The sequence below is a fragment of the Scomber japonicus genome, chromosome 21 (assembly GCF_027409825.1).
Source record: "Scomber japonicus isolate fScoJap1 chromosome 21, fScoJap1.pri, whole genome shotgun sequence".
In the NCBI taxonomy this organism is placed as follows: Eukaryota; Metazoa; Chordata; class Actinopteri; order Scombriformes; family Scombridae; genus Scomber; species Scomber japonicus.
Window position 1 is genome coordinate 7449970 of NC_070598.1, and position 24524 is coordinate 7474493.

The 24524-nt window shown below is 39.8% G+C and overlaps 1 protein-coding gene across 1 annotated transcript in view; it reads right to left on the reverse strand.

The window, feature by feature from the left end:
• gpr158a (G protein-coupled receptor 158a) overlaps nucleotides 1-24524 on the reverse strand; it is a 68543-nt gene that overhangs the window by 11596 nt on the left and 32423 nt on the right. Inside the window, exons 3-5 of the mRNA XM_053342495.1 lie at nucleotides 22300-22402; nucleotides 18416-18642; nucleotides 15764-15832 (exon numbers count right to left, since the gene is read on the reverse strand). Coding sequence (XP_053198470.1) covers nucleotides 15764-15832; nucleotides 18416-18642; nucleotides 22300-22402 — 399 coding nt within the window. The remainder of the gene's footprint in view (nucleotides 1-15763; nucleotides 15833-18415; nucleotides 18643-22299; nucleotides 22403-24524) is intronic.

A 24524-nucleotide genomic window follows, 5' to 3' on the forward strand; every position in this document is an offset into this window, starting at 1 on the left:
TCAAGTAAAGTTTGACATCACTTCAAACTGTCTGTGGAGAAAAACAAAAGCTTACAGCAGGTGTCACATCCAATACTGAAGAAGTATAAAAACTCCTTGTAGTATAAAGAATAACCTTATTGTGAGCCCAATGACATCGGGGTCATGATAAACAATGCAAAGAACATCTCAAATGTTCTCGAAGTAAAGTTTTTCTTTATACTTCAAGTGTTGTTGGAGTTTTGAAGTTTTGGGTTTATTTTCTGTATACCTTATATCACTTATATCACTACTATCAATAAACCCTGTTTTATTTGAGAAGAAGGGAAATTATAGTATTGAGATTTAAGGTTCTGTTCTTCTAACCCTAACCCAACATCTGAGTACACTATGCTGGAAAACATACACACTCATGCAACTCTAAGTTCCCCAAATGGCATATATTACATTAAGGTGCATGATGTTGTTTCCTGTTGCCATAACACAATGCAACAACAAAAAGTGTGTGCAAGCCCAGAGGGAAACAAAAGATATACTGTACATTTTATATTAATAAAAATTGTAAGGATGAGTATATTAGTACATGAGTAAATTTTACTTTCCTTAATTTTTATGTTCATGTGGATTACTTACCATTTGCCAAATTGACTGCTTGGTTGTGGTTATTTTAAGTTTAAATATACTGTATGGGATGTATGTAGATAATTTATTAAAAGTGTGATGATAGTACATTTAATGAGATATTCATCCATCACCCAGGTACTCCAGTTAATCAAAATCAAACTCTGTATGTCGTTCCCCAATTTTAGCAAAATAAAATGAATTCAAAATCAATCAAATCCGCAATTATTCAACATTGTGCAGTGTGTTTGGTGTAGCCCACAGTGGAGTTCATTGTCTGAACCCCACTCTGAGGGGCTCAGCTCAGATAATCAGTCAAAGAAACATACTTCTAATAGGCATAGAGTGAGCCACAGTAATCCCTCACAGTGACTTTCTGCTTCTTCTCTGCCTCACACACATCGGTGCGGTGCAGCCAGTGCTGTAATATCCTTTCAAGTTGTACAAGTAAACAAGTCCTTAATTTTCAATCATTTAAGCATGAGAGGAAAAAGAAAAGAACAAGTATATTTTCAAACTTGCATGAATCTTGCTCATGCTTTATTACATTTATGAATAGTACAACACCTATGACAACTATTGCTGAATTAATTACCGTAATTTAGAGATAGAGCTCCATTTGTGAGACCATTTTTTCAAGAAATTCACACCTTACTCATCAAAGAGAACATTCATGATTTACAGCTAAAAACAGCATAGGACAGTGAAGCTCTGTTGCCATCCTTGGCATTACTCAAAAAAACAAATCCATCTCAGTCTGCTAACATCACAGAAAGCTTGCCCTTGAGACAAGGAGGAGGGCATTCACCCATGTTTGCTACAACGACTTAGAAACACACTGAAATGGTGCCCATCCCAGCCAACAAAAAAAACAAAAAAACACTGATGGTCTTCCAAAGACATAAAAAGAGCCAAAGCAAACACAAAAAAAGAAAGAAACAAACATCTGAGGCAACATAATTATCTGTCCGTTGCAGATGTGCAGCGATTTCCCCTGTGGGATTGTTAATGTTAATCGGATTAGCCGAGGCATTAATACGTTCCCTCAGGCAACAATGAAGACGCAGGCATGTGGATATTTTTGCTCGCTAGGTTTGAATCAGTTAAGGGACACAGAAGACCCCACGGGAAAAAGGGTGGCCCACATCCTCATCTGCTCACAGACGCTGGACAACCGTACACAGCAACTTCTGACTCAAACAAAGCTCGCTCGGGTTGACTCAGCTCTGTGATGGGGAATGTGGAACAGAACAAATAATGAATAGATGCGTGCTCAGTTGTTAATTTTAAATGCATACATGGTTTTGTCCTGAATTTTGCTTTTAGCAGTCTGGAAAAAATAAAAAAAAACCCAGTGAGGTTGAGGAAAACATCAAAATAAAAACATGTGACTGCTCCTTAGTGCATTTCTTTTTTTCACAAAATAGAGAGACACAGGAGCCGATAAAGAGATAGCAGGCCAGGCAGGCCGCTGAGCAACTTGCTGACGCACATTTGTGTCCACAGGGACAGAAGAGGGCACAGGAAGATGAGTAAAAATGCACCAGGGGAAAACATAGCTCATGACTCCTTTTTAGATAAACTACAAAATAGCGCCTGGATCTCTATCACGTGCCAGTTCAAGGCAGGTGTTATTTGCGAAGAGATAGAGGCACAGGGAGGTATTGCCAGCAGCATTGCTCCCTCGAGGTCCGGCTCCAAACGAGTCCTCATAAAAAAAATTTCAAACCATTTAGCAGTTTGAGATTCTCTTTAATGGTGTGATCTCACCTACTCTTCATTTTCAACTGGACAAAACCACAGTGACAAAGTTTTGTATTTGTTATTAAAGTTTCCAAACACAAGCCAGTGTCAGAAAAGCTGCTTGTTACACAGTGTTTGGTAAGGTGACGTCACCCCAGCTGACCTTCGGTAGACATTCTTCACTTTTGTTTGAACTTCTTGATTTCAGGCAGCGTTGGTTATTCTGAATATAGACTGTGAAGATGGATGTAGTGAGGAGTGACGGCACAAATTGGTTTGCATTGGAGCCAGTTTGAAGCCCAGAATTGCCTTTCATGCTAAAGTAAATGCTAGCTTACTGGGAACACCAAGCGGTGTACACTTGTTAGCAACGTTAGCTAAATTGTACTAAAGACAGGTATCCTAATCAAGCAACATTAAACTTACTGAAATATTGCAACAATAGACATGAAGTGTCAGAAGTACTATATATACAGTATATGTCTCTGTGAATGTACGCACAGCGATGCACCCAAATAACATCCCAAAAAGGGTATTGTGTAAACCAAACATGTTAGCATTGATTTCTGTTTACAAGAGCACTTTCCAAGCCTTTCTAATAAATAGAAGATCAATATGTGCTGCTGCAGGGAACTAAAATAGAGAAACATCAGAGAAGAAAACAGTTAACTATGAGAATTAACCTGTGATGAAGAGATAAGTATTGATGTCCCATTTGATATTCATTATAGTTAGATACAATAGCAGTGTGCGTCATCCATGAGGGACATTTAAAGTATTGAACATGCATCAGGTCTTATGTGCAGGATCATGACAAGGGTGATTAGAGGACTTTTAGATGTTCATATTGTCAGATATGTATCCTGCATGACTCTACGAAAGAACATTTACAGTCTGGATCTAGTGAGGTGTGACGTCAGCCATTGTTTTGCATTGGAGACAGTTTTAAGCCCTGGGTTGCTGCTTATGGTTGGCGCCATCTTTCCCATTTGGAGCCAGGACCTCCCACTTAAGGAACATGTCCCGCTACCTTGGACAGGGCTACTTAGGCTAATGTTAGCTACTAATGTTAACCACTTTGGCTACATTACATTAGAATAGCGGGTATCAGAATCAATTAACATTAAACTTACTGAAATATTAACAATAGTCTGACTCAGTGATTCCCAGAGCTGAAGAAAGCAGCAGGTGAGCCAACGGCAGGCATCAAAGCTACGAAGTCTTTAAATCTTTATAACAGAGCAATAATTTCCAAAAATGACCACCAGCACACTTAATAGAGGACCTGAAATTAACAACTCAGGCCTTAATGACTAGTTAAAAAAAAGACTGACTTTATATTTACAGTATGATGCCAAGACTCACATGATATCTCAACGCATTATAACAACTCTATGATTGCTGGAGTAAGAATTATGGGAGGACACAATGTCAAACTACAGTGGAGAATACATTTTCAGGCAGCCTCTTTACTGTGATTTATTGCCACCTGTATTTCTGTGTCCTGCCCCAGGAAGTAAATTCACCAGAGTTTTAATAAGCTTGTAGTAGTCTGTGAAAAGCATATTCAGAAATTATTACAGAATAGGATGAGGATCAAATGATAGCTCCAGAGCTCATTGTAACACAATTGAACAATGCGTTCCCCCTGGACTCTCAGCTCTCCACAGTTCATCTGATACTATAAGGTATATCCCCATCCCCCAGTGCCCCCATTGAAGCTCAAATCAGTGTCAATAGTCATACTTTAAGGTAAGAACCAGCATAGTCATTGTACTGTGACATGCCATGACCCTCAGACCACACAATGCTGAGCAGAAATTCAAAACGTCAACTGCTCGCTCTGCAGCTGCACTTTAAATCAGTAGGGTTTCTGGGAAGAGACTGGCCCTCAACCTTTGACAGGTTTCTCTTAACGCCAGCGTGCATAAAGAGTAAGATCAGTTTCTGCCCCCCTTCTCTTTTGAAACCTTCCATTAATAATCAATGTTAAGTGCTGGGAATCTTGGATTCAGCGCTGTGGGAAAAGAAGGGGATCAGGTGTTATTGGTGAATGTGTGTGTATGTGCGCACACATGAAGGGATTGAGAGGATCAGGGTGCTGCATACCTATCTAATGGACATCAATACTGAGGAGACAATTATCAACACACTTACTACTCTTCAGCCTGCCTCTCCTCCGTTTGTCTCATCTCAGTTACAGCATGAGTAAAGGCTTCTGGAAATGCTGAGTGAGCGTTGCCAAGCAGCCCTCTTAGCACCCGACGTTTTAAATGTTGCTGATTATTCTGGGCTTCATTAGCATCAGATCAGTGGGATGGACGTGTAGAAATGTCACCTCTTTCAAAAAAAGTGCCACAATTTCAATGAAGACCTTTACAGCGTTCCTCTTTTCAAGTGGCAGAGATTTTTAACTGGTAGAGAAGATATTTTTGGGGAGTTTTATTTGGAGTTCTGGCAGGCAGGCAGGCAGGCAAGCAGGTGAACACGTCCAAGCTGGATGTCTGCCCTGCTGATGATGTTCATCTCCAGGCTCCCCAGACACTTGACTCCAACACAACCAGGATCTGAATCCACACTCCAAAATGAAGTCTTGTCATGTGGAAACTACAAACAGAACAACACGTTCCACAGATGCACACCTGAGGGGAACAACATTTGGCTCATGTAGACAGCTGAAACTTTTTTAAAGTTAGAGACGTGCACAACAGCATATTTGGAGGAATGCTTCTCAGTTAACTGGCTGACAGAAGCAATTCTTGGCATGTTTTTATTGATACGAAATGATGTATCTCTGACTTTATGCTTCCCCCCTGACTATTCATTTTGGACAGGAAGTTTAGATCAGTATGCATCAGACCAGTTTACAGACATTTCTAGATAATGGAGTCATTCACCTTCTATCATGCTAATAATTATCTCTTGCTTTAATCTGAAGACGTGCAAAATTAGGTATTTGGACTTTATGGAAGATTACTGCATCTTGCAACCATCAAAATTAAGTATAAAATAAAACACTAAAATAATCATCTTTTATAAATACTCTATTACCCCTCTCAGTATTAAAGGGGATCATCCTGTTCATTAATTGCTGCTATTTTTAAGCTGTTATGGTGTTGGATGTCTATGTTAAATATGGTCAAAGGTCCAAAACATGAGGTGAACATATGTAAAAATACATGCCAAAAGCCATGGCCTTAACCTAGGCCGCATAACAGTTCAGTATAAGATAAATAAGGAGTTTTCTTAAGACCATGCAAAGATATTCCACTAAAGCCCCAGAATAAGAATATAAACATGGACATATGTATAATGTGTTGCTTCTAAAAGATTTTAATACATGTCACCTCATATATTTAATAATGATTAAGAAAGAAAGGACTGAGCATGCAGTATGTGTTAAATCCATCCTTAATCCCAGTAGATTTAAACTGCTAATGTGAATGATCTCTAAAATGCAAAATGAGGGGTGATGGGGAGTCTAAAAGAACAGACAAGAAGAAGAATCATATGCTCACACATTTATTCATTCAATCAACACTCAGTCACTTAATTTGCAGTTCTCTTTTATTTCTAATCAGCTGTCATTTCAGCACCCACCTGCCATCTCCACACAGAGATTCAGTGGGTTGGTTTACCCACTAGAGAGTGTCCCTGTTGAAATGGCTGTGACGCAAGTCAGCCAGCTGTGGTGCGAGCAGCAGCTTTCCAGGGAGCTGTTTTGATGTTGGGTACCTCTGTGTTAAACTCTCATGTTTTACACAGTGAAGCTTAGTTTTTGCTTCTGTTTGGGGCTTATATGATTATTCTGTACATTTTGAAAAAGAGTACAGACGATCTCCTCTGCTTATTGTTGCTCTCCACACTCCAGAAATGTTAAAAATGAAATAAATAGATGCATGAAGACTGAAGCCTCTTGTAGCGTTTGATGTATTTTACTTGGGTGAGGAGGATAAGCACTGACAAGCAGCCAGGTGGTGCCAGCGACAATTTCCATATCAAATTAAAGCTGCATCAGAATCTTACTCGTGCCCTCATCTTCCCCAAATAACTGTAACTGTACAGCACAGTCACAAGCCTTTATGTGAGTTTCATCATAAATGTGTGTTCGACAATCTTTTTCACTGGTTTTCCTGACAAGTAATCTCTCTTACAGTTGTGTGAGTACAGTGAGTACGTGTTTGGTTTCCAAATTGTAGACCTCCCTTTGCATAGTTCTCCGGCATAGTTTTAGTTGGATAAAGGTAACCAAAGAAGCAAAACATCAGGGAGTCATTTTTGTAAAGCGCACTGACAGGCAGCAAATTATGTGTATGATGACTTTTTGGTTTTTAAGTCAAACTTGTATGAGAGGAACCGGAGCTGTTGGCTGTAAAATGTGCTGGTGGTTTTAAGGTAGAAAATAACTTTCTGCTTCTTGGGTTATTATTTGCAAAAGACACCGTTACAAAATACTGAAGGAATACAGTTGCAATATAGGGTGGGTTTAAGTTTCTCTCCCAAGTGCTCTTTTTTTATTCTTCACTACTTTTATTCCTTTTTGTGTGAAAACCAACATGAATACCTTGGTTAACCTTAAATATAAGCACAGGCAGATAGTGCCTAACTTTAAAGTTATGAAAACACAAACTCTGGCACTCTTCAATCCCTGAAGGCTCCATGTGAGAACAGTAACCCACCCACAACCAAAATATGACGCCCAACTGGATGCACCACAGAGCATACACAAATTATTTTGTGCTAGACCGCTTTAGATAATTAGCTATCGCTGAGGGGCAAACAGGAGATATTCAACAAATTACACTAAAAAAAGAAAGTCAGTGGATTCTTTTATTAGAATAATGCAGTTAGCAAAAAAAGCACCACAAAGCAGCAGTGTGTAATTAACCTGTAACGTGTAGACAATAAAAATGCAAATGTTATTTGTAAGTGCAAGAGGGTCGATGAAGAGGGTGAAACCTTCTGGGATTGATCCCCTCCCTGTGAAGGTCAGGATCCCACAGGGTATTGATCACATATGTCAGACTTTACCCTCAATGCTGCGAAATGAGTTTTCCACACTCAGCTGTGATTAAAAATACCAAACTATAGTAGTTATGAATGAGTAAGATTATGCTTATAGTATACTAGTAATAATATAGTATATAATCATAATTAATAGCAATAGTATAATATTTTAACACTGTATCCATGTTTTTAAATACAAGCTATCATTTGCTACTCTATAATGTTCATTACAGCAGCAGTTCTTTGCCTTTTTCCACATTAACTGAGATAGATAGATAGATAGAGAGATAGAGAGATAGATAGATAGAGAGATAGATAGATAGATTCCTCCCTTCGCTAACATGCATTTGTTTTGAAAAGCTTCCCTTCTCCTGTTTGTGCCATGGAGCAATTTTACTTTGTGACCCTTAAAGCAGTTGAGCAAATTTCTTGCCAAATAACACCTGATAGCCAAAGAGAAAAAGCCATATAGGTGATTTGTGACTGCCATACTCACAAAAAACTTACCTTGTTTATATTAATTACGTTAATATCTTAAAGTAAAAGTGGTCAGAACTTAATATAGTTGAGATGCTGAGAGTGTGACCCAAATGACTTTAATGTATTTAAATTGTACCTAGCAGAAATTCAAAATTACAGTTTGAATGGTGAATTATTATCAGGGTTGGCAGCTGTGAGGGGTAAAAAGAGCAATCTCATACTAATGGTGCACTTACTGAAATGAAAATGCCAAAATAAAATATCATATATTAGTCATCTGTCAGAGTCAGCATAAACACATCAGTTTTTTAAGATTTAAAAATGACTAAAATAGAGAGCTTGAAAACGTTAGCCAGTACCAGTCAAAAGAACAGACGCTGCTGAATTTCAGCCTTTTGTTATTACAGTTACTTTGGAAACTGCTACCAGCTAAAGGGGAGAAAAATGACTTTCAGCCATTACTGTCTCCATCGCAGTAGAGAAAGGGACGATGCAGCCTCGGGAATCATTCTGTCACAACAAAGCTGCACTCTGTGCTACTTTTAATGTTTTGACATGAAATAGTGACAGCCATCCAGTCCGCCCATGCCCCGCTTTTTCTGGTCATCGTCTCCTGCTCGACCCCCACCCCCCCCCACCCCACCCCCACCCGTCTCTTCTTTTTCTAATCTGCGAAACACCTTCAGTATGAGAGAGTGGGAGGAAGCACCGGTGGGAGGTGGGGGCGCAGTAGAGGTGGGGTGTTGTAATAGCAATGGATCCATTTTTATATGAAAGCCGACACTCACTGCCACATGGGGAGGGCAGCTTTCTGGAGGGAGGTAATGGTTTCTTCTCTGGCTTCTGCTCCCTGAGGTGGGCCAAGTGTAAATTACATCCAGCTTGGCCTCTGCACAGGCAAGACCGAGGCTGGCTGGCGCTTGCCTCCCACAATTTCATTCCCTCATCATCACCAGTTAGATCCTGAGAGATATTCCCAACTTGCCAGGACACAATGGGATGGTCAGACAGGGAATATCCAGCTCTCCTTCCAGTCTCTCACACTGTCTATCTATCTGCTCCCAAAGATAGAAATAACACTCCAGCAGCAGCAGTGCATCCTCAACTTCAACTTATGTTTTGGGAGACCCTTCAGCATGTTGCAAAAAGGGGAAAGGGAGCGTGAAGGGAGGGCTAGAAACGCACACAGCACCCTCCAGATCCACTTAAGTCAGATTGAAAGTGTCAGAACAGCTTGGATGGAAGGCAGAAGCAGAGCAAGGGAGCGAAATGGCTGGCAGACTGTGTTTCATGGCCTGTCAGGTCAGGATACATTATCCCCTGGCCATACTGTTTCTCATTAGCCCCCTGATGTGCTGTGAAGCCCTGCCTGCCTGCCTGCCATGCACGGCAAATCCCAGAGTTGGGCCGAGGTGGCACCTTGGCCCAGTTTGGCACCAAAAGTCCTAGACAATGTGTGTTGACAGGTTGAAAGACAAGAAACAGGATGGGGGGCAACAGTCCCCCCACCAAAGACCACCAGTCCTTTGAAAGCCACAAAGGATTTCTTGAGCAGGACACTCTGCTCCCTAACAACCAGATTAGGTTAACAAGGCAGAGGGCAGCAGAGTGATATAATCCCTCTCATAATTTTTGACAGCTCTGAGTTTGCTGGGTCAGCAATATTAAATACAGACCGCCTAATCAGAAAAACAACAGTGTCATGGGTCACAGAGTTGCCCCCTAATTGTCGATGATTTGATGCATCAGATGAGAAGCCTCTGAGTCGACTTGCGTGTTGTCAGTTGAATCACTGTATACAATAACGAGGCTAAAAAAAAAAAAAAGGCAGAGTAACGCGGGGTGACGTGCGGTAAACTTTTACAGAGTCTTGTCTCAAAATGACCTAAATACAGAACTGTGATGTAAACAGAAGACAGCGCGATGCAGAGAGCAGAGCGACTTCATTTCCTGTTCCGACTCTCTCAACTCTCAGCTCAGGTGTTAGCAACGTTAGCAGAGTCAGCTTAACTACTTTTGAAGCAGACACTTGTGCTGTCCAGTGTAACGGACTCTTTGGCTACCAACAGAAACCTGACAAGAGAGATGCTCCATAAACTGATTTTATAAGTGAATATAAAATTCAAATATGAATATCAGGATGCACACTTTCTCAACTATGTGTTATTCTGATGTTTTAAACTCATACAGGCTGATAAGCTGCCCAAGGTTACATCATAATCTTCTTCTTTTGTCCCGTCCAACAGTCCATAACCCAAAGATATTCAGTTTATTATCACAGAAAACTAAACAAACCATAACATTGTCCTGTTCTCATGATTTTTGGACTCTTTGTTTCCTGTAATTTACTTTACTTATCCAACTGAATTCGGTTTTGCTTATTTATATTATTTGGGTTGTTGGTTTGAAGCACTGCCTTGCATTATTGCTCAGCTTTGTTGTGTACTCCTCCGATGGTTGGTGGTATGGTGGATTGTATTAAGAGTATTGTGTTTTCTGGGTTTTGGTTTTCTTCTGTTTCCCTTCTGTGTTCCCTTCACTCCTCCCCAGACTGTTTTTTTCCCCTCCACACCTGCCCTGCATCATGTTCGTTAGCCCTGCCCTGCTCCCAGTGTTTTTCCACAGCCTGCTGTTACTTTCACACCTGCCCTGTATCAGTCTCTGCTTCCAGTCTCTTCCCAGCCAATCAACTCCCAGCCTGACCTTGTGTCTAGTCACCGGTTCCCTATTCCCTCATTAGTTCTGTCTGGGTTTAAGTCTGGGTTTGCAGTTTAGTTTTGTTCCTCCAGTTTATGCTGCTCTGTTCAGTTTAGGCCATTCACTTTCTTCATGCTTGTCCTGTATTTGTTTGTTTTTTGCTCAGCAAGCTTTTTTTATTTTTTGCCTGCACATCTCTAAATAAAGAAGTTTCTTCAGCCTACGGTCTTTGCATTTTGGCCCACCTGTTCTGCTATCTATAACAGAAATATTCACATGTTTGAGGAGGAAGAGGAAGAGGAGGAGGAGGAGGAGACACCAGAGAATTTTGGCACTTATTCTGAAAAATTACTCAAAAGAACAAATTCATATATCAGTTTAGATAGATAGATATTATACATATTTAGATTAAACCACAATTAATTCAGTCCTTTCTCTTTGCTTTTTAAGTCAATTTTATTTATGTAGCACCAAATCACAACAGCAGTTATCTCAGGGTACTTTTCATATAGAGCAGTTCTAGACTGTACTCTTTAAATCGTCAATTCTTATAACAAAAGAGTCTATGAAATATATAATAATGATCATGAGCAGCGAACATAGGCATAGCTGCACAGACAAAGAAAAGAGAACCACAGGAACTCATCAGCTGATTATCTTATCTGAAAATAATCTGCAGTGAAGTCTGAATAACAACTGATCTCTCAGATGTGAACAATGAATACTTAACACAAAAGGTGTCGCCAACTTTTAAAGATAGAAACTTGCACATTACCACTTTTACGTTGTTAACATTTATGAATGCATACGCAGTAGAGCAGGAGGTGTGACATGTCTCACTGGGGAGAGCATGCGGGGAGAGAACGACAACTGTCTCTGGGGCAGCCTGCACTGGTGCACACACAGATGGGTTGGGAAGGAAAGATAAATCTCATATGGTGTGTTTACATGCAGTTCAGTAACCTGGTTGTGCTCAGCTTTTTACAGTAGCCTGATTCACTAAATATTGTAGTTTCCTTATTCCCGGTAGGATTTTTGCAAAAGAAACCTGATTCCTGGGCCAGGTTGGTTTCTGACAAGGTTTTTACATGTGCATATAATACTGCCTTCTTACTAGTCTTACTAGAACTACAACTAGAATACATACTGAAGGTCTGTTTCCAGTTGACTGTTCAAACATACAGGCATGTGCACCCACAGGAAAGACTGTACGCTGCAGTATTGTAGAAATGTAAGACTGCAGAACAACTTCAGTGCTTCTTGACATGGACTCTCCAAGTCTCTGGAACTGTACTGGATGGATGAACATGATTCCTCTGAAGAAAATTCCCTAATTTGGTGTTGTGATGTAACATTATAGCAGAAAAATTAGGCTCATTGTTATCATGTTCTACGTTGCTCCATGCAGGATACTTCTCACTTTATGTTAGTTTTTAACTATTTGTAGCAGTTTAGTTGCTGAAATTTGCTCTATTTTATCATTTCTTCTGAAGTTACCAGACTCAAACTGTGTTTTTGCAACTGAGTTTAGAGGATAACATTTTGCCCACCAAACATTTTGAGTTTGGTCTGAATGTATTGGTTACATATGGGGGAGGTAGAGCGGGCGTCCTCCAATTGGAAGATTGGCGGTTCGATTCCGGCTCCTCCAGACTACATGTCGATGTGTCCTTGGGCAAGACACTTAACCCCAAATTGCTCCCGTTGCTGCGCCAACGGTGTATGAATGTGGATGAACTGTTAAATTCCCCCTGATGAGCAGGTTGGCACCCTGCGTGGTAGCTCCTGCCATCAGTGTATGACTGTGTGTGAATGGTGAATGAGATGTAATGTAAAGCGCTTTGAGTGGTCGCAAAGACTAGAAAGGCGCTATATAATACAGGCCATTTACCATTTACTATTTACACATGAATGCGCTTTATTCATTTGTTCTTTCTTTAATGATAGTGCTAGCAGTAGAGTCCAGGCCTTAGTTTTACTTTGAAAAATCAGTGCAGACTAATGTGATCTATTGGTGCAGCCTGCTCTGCTTTGCACACCCAAAAACAGCAGTACAGGACCGTTGCATCAGACGTCACATGCAATAATGGAGGAGGCACGCACAAACGTTGTTTTTCTACAATAATGTGAATACAACATGTCAGTCCAAAAATCTCCCATATTGTTCAGCTGAGCAGCAGTTTGGACAATAAGGTTCTAAAAATATTATGACAAGTAAAATCATGTTTAATTATTCCACTTTGTGCATTTCCCCCCATTACTGTGAAGCACCTATCAGAGTGTCATTTGGCAAGTTGAGAGCAGGTGCCACCACAATGCAACGCCTCTGATTCATTACTTCGCCCGCATGTGTTCCTGGCTTGACTTCAGGAGCTGGTAGCAACTGAAAAAAATCAAGCTGCAAATCCAATGCAAACTTTACCTCAAAATTTTAAGTCTCCCCAGCAGCGTCAATAAGAAGCTGCGAAGAAACAAATGCGGGCCTCGCAAGCTAATCCAGGGATCACATTGTGAATCACAAATGCATGTCCACCCCCCCCCCCCCCCTCCTCCCCCTCTTCCCCCCTCTCATCTCCACAGCCAGACGGAAATAGCCGGCTTTGGCATTGCCATAATTTTGCCTCTCTCCTTCTGTACTCCCTGTTCCTTCCTCCTCCTCTTTCATTTCAAAGCAGGGGGGCTGAAGTTATTACATGTGACACACCACACTCTGGAGAGAAAAAGGGGGGAAAAAATTGCATTACTCCACAAAGCAGAATGCCATGGGAGCAGGATGAGATGTATCTCCTGCTGCTTAATAACAGTGGAATTATTTAAAATAGAAGCAGCAGTGGCGGCGGAATATTTCTGAATCTATATTTAGATTGGGAGTGATGCGTCTCACCATCGCAGCCGCGGCTCATGTGGGATTCGGAGGGAAGACATGGAAATGCATCAGGGTGGAGATCAATCTAGCGTGCCGCACAGAGCCGAGTAGAAAGATGCTATTTTCACACGATCGGGTTGAGATATTTTATCAAACCGAGATCAGTCTTGTTCACAGTGACCATGTCAGCACAGAATAATCCAACTGAATTTCCATCAAAACTACTACTTATATATGTACAAGGGTATTTCAAAGTCATGAAATTGTAATCTCTAAACTGGGTAAGATTATACAGTAAAGTTCCATTTTCTACAACCTTTTTACAAGCCATCTATTTTTAGCTCTGTCTGCCATCTCTACACCAGCTGGATACAGGAATATCATCTGCTATTTGTTCATTCACTAAGCAATAAACTGACTCTCTGGCTTGCTTTCACTCTGCAAATTTCAAACATTATTACTTTCCAGGACCTTGTCGCAGCAAATTGCATTGATTAGCCAGCTCTAAATCAGTTGGCTTTAATTCCATTTACCCTGCATTGCTTCGCTAAGCATATAGCTCCACATGATTGCAACTAAATTGCAATTAGCCAATGCCCCAAGCACCCAAGAGCAGGACATAATGGAGGATTCATGTAAATCAATGCATGTGGGTGGTGGACAGCATTTGGTCATCTGCAAAAATAATGAGGTGCTTCAGAAGTTGGCAAACAATGTCGAAATGTTATTACTGACACCAAATGACATGGATTGTTATGTGAATTGTATCCACGTCCAAAGTCTCCACATGTTTGAGCTCTTTTAGGCTATATTCATACATTTTTCAGCATATTAAATTATTTTATAGGAAGCAAAAATAGCAGTACAAGTATATAACCTCTGGCTACTTTCTCATATTTAATTATTTATACCAAGAAGTGATAATGGGCCGAAAGAAACAATCAGAAACCAATGTCAAAAGTGAAAAGGTGAAAGTTAAGAATACTTTTTTCCATTGATTGCTTACTCTGTAATAACACTTTCTTTGCTTACACTTTAACCTTGTAACACCTACTCTTCTGCCCTCTGGATGCCAGCACTATGCAGAACTTTACAGAAACACACTGTTAGTGCAATAAAAAGTTATATGGGTATGAGATTGTAATAGATGTTATAGATCAAACTCCTGTACTTTTGGTCCTATTTTCAAAAATAAAGCACTGTTGCAAAAACTAAATTGCTTGGCAGACTTACAGCTGAAACCTTAAAAATGTTCTTTCAGGGTAGTCTGGCAGTGGCAGCCCAAAAATGTGATGAATTCCTGCAAACTGGATGTCCAAATTCCCTGCAGGGGTCTAATGATAAAAAATGGTCGGACTGTAAGTAACAAATATTTTCATTGTTTATTTTAATCTGATGTGTATTTCCTCAATTAGTCATTTAGTCAATAAAATTGTGAAAAATGGCCATTATAATTTTCCAGAGGCCAATGTTACATATTCAAGTGGCTTGTTTTTATCTAAATAACAGCTCAAAATACCTAAAATATTATCAAATATCATCATATCTGCAAAAGGAAAGCATCAAATCCTCACATTTGACAGGCTACAAGTAATAATACTACTTGCTACATTTTAGCAAGTAGTAATAATAAACAAGTAATCAATTAATTGAGTAACTGACCATCAAAATAGGGTTTAAGTGCTCAAAAAGCTTAATGAAAAAAGAAAATCTGGGTAAATGTCAAACAACGTCCAGAGTTTGGGTTAATAATGAAATATCCTCAGAGTTTGAAGTTAGAAACATTTGAAGGAGTTTATTTTTCGTAAAGGGTTGAATGAGCTCAGCCTGTATGAAGCAGCGTGAGTGGCTGGTCAACAGATGGTAGTGTTGACAGGCTGCTGTGTTCATTGGCCAGCTCGGTGTACAGTTAGCGGGTGGGTCACCAACAAGCCCTGGGATGTTCTTCTCTGCCAGTCCCGTTTTATCACACGCACACCTTGGCTGTGAAAACCCTGCTTATCACAGCTCAGTGCAGCCGTCAGAAAGCAACCATACAACCAAAAGGTATGATTTATAGACTAAGGTTTGTCCTTTCTGACATGCTGTATGCCATAGCTGCTGATACGAAACTTTCTTCTGAGCTCTGAGGTTCTGGTTTAGATGAATGAGCGACATCGTGTATTGAAGGTCAAACCGAATGCCAACCTTCAGTCAAGGAGAAGATTTTTGTTTTCGGCTCAGAGGAGCATGGCATGAGGATTATCAGCAAACACGTCGGGAAATGAGCACATGAAAGGATACACACACACACACACACACACACACACACACACACACACACAAACACACACACACACACACACAAAGTAGCAAGTATCTCAGGCTTACCGGAAAGTAGAGAAGCAGAGCTCCGCATAGGATGGCCTCCAGCAGGACTAGACCAGATGCTCTGATACTCTGCCCACAAAGAAACATACAGTACAATCATCAGACTACTAATTTATACATCATAAACCTGCATTACTGGGCCATTTGTGGGCAAAAGGATGAAAACACAACACTGACATACGATATTATAGCGAACATTTACGCATGCAGTAGACATGGAGAAACATAAGCTAGAGTTTCTGGCCACCTGATGACACCAAGTCCAGTCCAGACCAATCATTTTTAGCTCTGGTCTCTTCCCAGAAATAAAAACATTTGCTATCTTGGGTTTTTTTCATTGACATTCAGCAGACTGAGGCAAAACAGCAAAGTTGTGGGCTGTAAAAACAAAATGAGTGAGCTGAAAGATGCTAAAACGTAATATAAATCTTAAGCTAACTGTAGAGTTTCTGTGGGTTTGTGACTACAAGTACTTCCTTTTAAATTAAACAGTCATTTGATGTATTGTTGATGTTTGGTGAAAAAAGGATAGAATACCTGTATATATTAAGAGATGTTAAGAGAAATTCAAACATTTGACATATTCAAAGTATAGAAGGTGATTTAATGCAACATTATAATCTTCTATATTATAATAAAATGATCTATGTTTTTCTACAAATTGATTATAGAGCATTTTGGACTATAACTTTTAAAACTGCCTTCATATCTTAAGGTTTAAACAAGTCTAAAACAACATGGTAAATAATATGCCAGGTGGATTTAAAAGGGGCATGGAGCTTTCCTCCTTTTGTTGCTTGAAAGAGTGAAAGCTCCTGCCTCAACGACCTTTTATAGAAGGGTTCACCATTTCAGGCCTTGTCTGTGCATTTCCTGTGTAAGATATTTAACAACATATCATTCTCTAATTGACAAGACGCTTGAGGGGCTTTCAAAGAGCAGAGGACAGCTGTGCCACCCATTTAAAAATACATACAAAAGACAACACAGAACACTAGTCCCTGCTATGTACACCGGATGAGTGTTTATGTTCTTTAAAATATGAGAGAAATACACATTAGCAAACCAAATGAAGCTGATTTGTATATGAAAATGAGCCGTCTTTAATCAGTCAGGAAGTCTGTGAAAGGCTTTGGAAGTAATCTCTTAAACTTTGTTCGATAAGATTAATGAGCATTACATAAGAAGGTTTTTAAATTATGACAAAGCCCTGGAGTATCTAAAAGTTTCATCTGCTTTATTAAAGTGAACAATCTTTTGTTCAGCTCGGGTTGATATTATGGCAGAGTCCTCAGGTGTTTGGAGATAGAGCAGCCAGATGTTCCCCCTGTCAGGGAAGTGGTGACTCTTCAGGTTAATCCTCACATGTCTAATGCTCAAGACAAATCCTTTAATTAAGCCAATTAACTGACTGAACCAACTAGAGGCTCAGAGGATTTCACAAGTTCAGTTAAAAGTTTACTTGGGCAGAAAGTGAACTCAAGTAAGTAAATTATCACCAACTTTCATTTAAACTGAGCGCAGCAGTTCTGTTACAAAACACATGGAAAATGTGAGACAGTACCTACAGTACAGTCACTGTCTGTTTTACTTGATATTAATAATTCTGTTTAAAAGCCTTTTTGTATTTTAAGGTAATGCTCAGTAGGGTAAAATCTTTTTTGAAGGAATGCATAATTTTAGAGTAAGTGCTGAGCAGTTAGCATTAAAAAAATGACAGAAACTCAAAGTGTCTCCATTTACTCTTAACTGTTTGACTGATGTCTGGGAATCTGCAGAAGCATAACGTTAACCCCTTGATACCAATTACAGTGGCAAACTTAAAAAACAAGATAGTGTTTTTTTTTTTAAATGATAATCTGGAGCAAAAAAAATAGCTTTACCACCATGCAAGACCAGGGCATTAAATTCACTTTTAATTCCATATGCTGAAGTATCCAGTGTTGCATAATCAATTATTAATACAGTGAAAATACCATCAATGATAATGTCTTTAGATGGCAATAACATTGTTAACAGGAGAGGTGCAACCCTTCAAACTCTGATAAATTAAAAAGTGTGGCACTTATCCACCATAAAGATGGATTTTGTATTTGATTGGCTTTTAGTTGTCTGTTTTGCAAGAGACCTTGAAGGTTGAATCGTTGGCTCATTACATTTTTGGGAGCTTGCAGTGCACTCTCATATTGCTTTACAAAAAGTTACAAGCCCACATATTATCACTCTAACTATGAGAGATGAAGTGCTCGGCTCAGTGGCCTGATGTATGAATCAGAGTAAATTTGCTTTAGCGCTCTCATTTGCACACACTGGTCGCTGTCCAAGGTGCTGATGTTGTTGATCTGTAGTGTTTGAGCTGTTTGAAATGATTTCAAAGCGTCATTGTGACCACCCACACATGGAATCACTGGTTTATTCATCCAAAGGGCTTTGATGACCATATGGCTTAGAAAACATCAAACATGTAACTGATGACTATGTTGTAGTTGTGAATTCAATCTGGGTAGTTCCCTCTAATGCACTGTTGCATTTTAAAACTTTACAGTAAGGGACCAAATCCCTATAACAATATCTCTATACCTATCTCTATTTACTGTGTCAACTAAATTGTAATATATTAAAGTAATGGATGGAGCATGTATTAATACCAACCTTATTCCTGCGAAAATGGTAGATGAGGACCATGCTCACGAAGACAATCAGCATGCAGAGACACTGGAAGGAGAGCACAGCCATGCGAAGGGCGCCGTCCTCTCGCGCCACGCAGGGTGTGTCGTCTTTACAGTAGGCGCAGCCCTGCTGGCACGGGAGGCAATCGCTGGAAGAGCCTTCATCCGCATTAGGGCCACTGTCTGCACCTTTCCCCTTTTTCCCCGCTCCTGTCAAACACAAGACTGATTAGTTAGTAAAGTGTAATAAAAATAAAATGAAGATGCACAGTTACTGCCTCAGCAAATATTTAAGGCAAAAAAATCTCAGAAACTGACTTCCATATTGGTATTGATTGACAAGCTTATCAAATTTCCACACATATCGTTATTTTTGGCTCTAGGGCAATACAATCATCCTTACTGTCCCTTTTTAAAGCTGCATTAATTGATTTTTTTAAAGATACTTAAGGGCAGGAGAAAAGGTTGAAAATGCAACATTCAAAATGACCTTAAAGTTGTTATGGTGACTGTGTTACCAAACTGTTATTTACACATCTACTAGACATGGGGCAACATTAGCAGCATTTGGAGTCGTCTCTCTAGCCATCAACATTCACTCACTGTCACTTTTCAGCTCTATTTTGATATCCAACAAGTCCTGAAGAAAATATTGGCTGAGACATTTTTCCCATTTTAGAATGAACAGCTGCCGTTGCTATTCAGTTGTTTTAACAGAGAACACAAGCAGGTTATACTGCAAAGCCACAACTATCATGTTCGGAAGCTTCCTTCCTATTGAATTTTCTTCAGGATTTTTTCAGCCCAGTATTAAAAGATACAGCAAAAGAGATGGAGTGGCTCTATGACAGACTGGAGCTTCCTCAGTGTGTGTGTGTATATATATATGCTTATCCCGCTCTGACCTTACAAGGATTCATCGACATTGTGTCAACACAAGGGAGATGGATCTATATGTGTGAACATGAAAAGTCAACACTGCTGCACCTTGTTCAGTCACTGGCATATCATACAATGACAGACATGCCAGTGGCTGCGGATTTCTCAGAAAAAGCATACAGAGACATGGCAGTACTTAGTTATTTTATCCAGGCAAGGACAGGGACGACGGGAAGTCTTAATATTGTAAAGGGCAGATTGACTCAAAGCATAAAATGATATGCTTTCTCATGCTATAGGTGCAAGATCTGGGCAGAGAAAGAAAATATATCCAAGTCTGAACTGGCTAGTTAATAGCTGCATAAGCTGATATGTAAGTGTTGTTAGCAAACAGTTGCTTATTTCCATATCTGGCAGTTACACATTATCATTCATCTGGAGTCGTGTTTCTGTCCACCTGGTGAATGTAAGTCAAATGTTCACTCTCTTTTTAGCTCTGTTTTTACTCTCTACCAACTCCTGAGGGAAATATCTGGCTCCTTAACTGCTAAATGCTCCTCTATGTTCACCAGCTAGTCACCAACTGTGTCTGTTTGATGTTTGGTGCTGGGCAGGCAGTTCACAGTGGGTTTTTAGAGCTTCTTCTCTGAAAACAGCTGACTGCTGTGGCGGGAAATGACACTATGAGAGCAGTGAGAGTGAACCAAAACAGATGAAAACAATGAGCTGAAACTCGTTACAAAGCTCTGTGAAGCTGAGGGCAGCTGCCCAGTTGGGGGACAATTCTCTGTGGGAACAAAAAGCCACACTTCTGACATTACACATTGTCATTTAAAACATTGTGATAAAAAATATGATTTATAGCCACTTAACGGGTTTCCAAAGTTATTCAAATTCATCATGAAGGGGATCATTTCACGCATAAGTCAAGAGATCATCAAAATCATTAATAGTCATCCTCTGGACATGGATATCTGTACTAAATTTGGTGTCAATATAGCCAAAAGATAAAGAAATATTTCACTTTTGCCTGCTGTCTATAGTCTAGACTCTAGGGTTAATAGTTTTTGACATATTTGAGTCTGGAAGTGGTAGATCAACCAACCAACCAACAGATCAACATTGCTGTCACTGTAGAATCGTGCAGCTAGTGTAGGTAAAAATATCTTCCAAGATAAACTAACCTAAACCAAACAAACCCAGGGGACAACAAGAAGAAACTGGACTTGTTATTGGTTTGTACAGAAATCCCCTGACAGATGCCCATATGGTTGGACAGATAACGAATGGCAGAATTATATAGAGCTTTTTTTGTGGCTTTATTGGAAACAGCCATTGTCTCAGAGATTTGCAGGGATTTTGCCTTTAAAAAGAAACTGGCCTATTTTTCAAAGCTATGACTCTGCACATCATTGATCCTTCAAAAGGACTACTTATCTCCGTAGCAATGAGTCACCTCCTCTAGCTCACGCTCATTGGTTTGTTGCTCAAACAGTTGACTGACAGTCAGAGGCAGCTTAGCTCACTGTAACTTCTACTGCATATTCATATGTAAGATCCACAGTGGAAGATCACTGGGAGACACAGGAAAGTGAGTTGCACTGGCTTTCTCTGCAATGGAGTGTCAAGGATGTCCCCTTGTGGATTAACAGGCTTGTTATTGGCCCCATGGTGGGCCATACTGCAGCACTACGCCTCGCTAACAGGCTTGCCTCTCCTCTCTATTATTGTGTTCTAAAAGACACACACACACATGCACATACACACACTCAGTCAAACACACACACACACACTGAGCTTTCATGCAGACTTGCACACATGACCAGTTTGTGTGCACTCGCAGCAACAGCAGAGGCAGGCAGAAGCAGACAGCACAAATATCCAGCTCTCTGTGAGAGAAATTGTGCAGCCCCTTTTTCTGCTTTTCTGTGCATGAAGGAAAATGTTTTAAGGTAAAAAAAAAATAGATGCAATAAGATGAGCAAAGGAACGGAGAGAGGGGGAAATGAATGAGGACAAGGGGTAAAATTGAGATCGACACAGAGGAACATGCTGTATGAGGTTTGAGTGGGATGAGAAAGGAGAGAAAGTGGATTGAAATGGAAGTACGGCAGAGAGAGTGATGGAGCGCAGGTGAAAACCACTGGGGTTCTGTGTCTGCAAAAGCCTTTTTTAATTAACTCACAGCAGACAGAATAAACTGGGAAAAGTAACTACCATTAAAAAGATATTTCCCATCTCGAACCTGATTAGCCTCCCCAAGGTACTGAGGCTACTTCAATTTTCAGACAGGGCATCTGTTTTATTTCCGTTGTTATAAAATTAAGATAACATATAAGGCGCAGATTAACATATAAACAACACTAAAAAAAGACCTTCATAAACCCTCTCTTCCAAATAGGCTAAATTTTGATGCCCTTAAAGTCTAAAATGCACCAGAGGCTTGCCCTGGATAAAGGACATTCACCAGCCCACTTCAGTGTGATAAACATGGACAGAAGTAATTAACAGACACTTTTATTTGTTTCCTTGTTACTGGAGTTTGAAATGAATATGCTATATATAGATTTTTGAGCATTTTAACTCCCAAAAAAATCACTTTTAAACCTACGTATGTACATTTGGAAAAACTGGGAACACCAATAAAATAAATGAAATATGTAATGAAATAAAATATATGGCCGCAGTTTTGGGACAAAAGTACACAACTTTTGAGATGAATATGATAACTCACAGGCTTGTTAGGGTTGTTCAAGGAGAGTTGAAAAAAAAAAACTGCTGACAAACATTTTCCAGAGCTTTCAACCACATCCCACTCTTAAAAAAAAACTGGTAAGTGGACTTGAGACTGAACGTCAAGCTCAAATGAATAGTTCTGATTGGTTATTTTAAATAGTGACAAATGCAGGGATCAATCATCCTTATTACTGTACAGTAGAGCAATATTGTAATCACTGAGACATATGATTTAATTTGTAACTGACTTACGTGTAAAGCCATTGACAGCTACTCTGTTGGGGTGGTAGAATCCTTTCTTGCAGTGGCACTTGTACTTGTCTAAGACGAATCCGTGACCGTGGATCGGCAAACACTGTGAAGAGAAAAAAAAAATTACATCAACAGTTATCACAGACAGCGGACAATGAAAGCTATTTAAATCTCCATTTTCTGTTTTTTTAAATTAACAAATTCAACATTGGCATTAACACCTCAATCTATTATAAAGACTGATAAGACACCAATATAAAAGCAATTAAAACATGTCAATACTAAACCAAAAGTGAAGCCAGTAGCCGAGAATGTGGGATCAAATGTCTTTTGCGAAGGGACAAGGGTTTAATTATTTAAGTTGTGAGATTCCTCTCTCTGTCTGACCGTGCCTTCTCACCACTCAATATTAAATTAGCGAAGCCTCTTCCATTTGATTAGAAGTCTGATAGGAAGCAGACTGAGGGCTGCTGAGAAAAACACAAGGGGCGTCAGGGGGCATCCTTGGCAGTCTTGTCAGTGCTGTTTGCCAAATTACAAGATATAAAGATACGAGATCTAAATTAAAGGGTACATGTGATGCTCATTTACAGTTCTATATTTTTATTTTTGCAATCTACTAGAGTAACTTTGCATGATTCACAGTTCAAAAAACTCTGTATTTATCTTACACTGGCCCTTTATGCAGAACCTCAGTTCAGCCTCTGCATCTTAACAGGCAGTCTTAGCTCCTGTCTCTTTAAGCCACACACTCACAAAGAGCCCACTGCAGCCGTATCCGAGTCATGCTAAGTTACTACTGATGCAAAAACACATTTTAAATGATTAAATAATGGGGTGTTGTATTGTGAAGAATGTACAGGAAATGAAACATATTCCTCACTGCATTAGCAAAGCTAGCAGCACTACAACCACAAGAAGAAATAAAAATATTTGGAGCTCTTTGTTCAGCAGATCAGTTAGAAATAATGTAGGGCCTAGTATACAGAATAGTAGAGACAGAAACAGCCACAGTGTTGATGATGTTTAATGAAGAGCTGCGGACGACCAGCACACCTCCAACAGGTAAACTACTTACTTTACTTTGTCTGCACCGTAACAGAAACATGGCTTGGTGTGACTAAACGCAGGACCATCAAAAAACCCCAAAATGTTAGCATAGTGCAGCAGTGAACGTGTCTACTGAGCGTGGAGCTGATGACCGTATAAACAAATCTGTCACAAGCTGATGTCAGCTCGGGCTAAAAGTAGAAAAAACCCTGTTAAAAACTGAGGATTAAGAGCAGTCTGAAGCTTTTTGCTCACAGGAATTAATTATATATATGTTTACCTCATTACATTTGACACATTAACAATGTTTAACATGAAAAACCAACATTTGTAACATTATGAAATTAAGGAAAACCATAATAAGTCCCCTTTAAGAACAGCGTAATTTGCATAATTGGAGGAGAATCCTATTTCTTGTGGGAGGTGAGACTCTTTTCTATATGAACACATTTTGGTCATTGACACAGAGCCCTTCTTGACCCTATCCCTCAAACTACAGGCTTTTAATAACAGACTTATATTCACACCACATGAACATGTTTCTCTTAACGGAGACGATAATGACTTATGAGTCCCAAGAAACGACGAAGGACCCAGAATAGCAACGGTACTTCAGCTGACACTTGACATGCTATGAAGTGTTTGTGACCTGACTGTGAGATCTAAAGGCAAGGCCAGTGGCAGCGTCTAAATGAAGCACCAGTCACTGTGATGCTCTTCACAGCGGACTGGACTCTGCACATCTTAAGAGGCAGCTATTTCTGACTATCTCTCAAGGTCCTTGGTGAGGTCTGAATGCATTTTTCAGTCTGAGAGTGCAGGTCCTCAGTCAAAGCCTTGGAGAGGCCAGCCAGGGCTCAAAAGCACAAGGTAATTACCAGGTTACGATTCAACGAACAAGTTCCTCAAACAAAATTCCACTGAAGAGACCAAAGCATTTAAAGTGGCACTACACTAATCTGTTGAAGACAGCTCCTCGTTTTAGCAGTGACAGCCACGAAAAGGGTCCTTTTGATCTTAAAATCTCAAACCTGTGTGCAGTTCTTTGCCATTTCAATTTCTCGAATAAATTATACAAATATGACTTATATTGAAATATTTGCTTATTTTGAGACAGATGTTTTTCATTGCATATATTTAACATATGTTTGAACATTTGTCCCAGATGTTTAGAA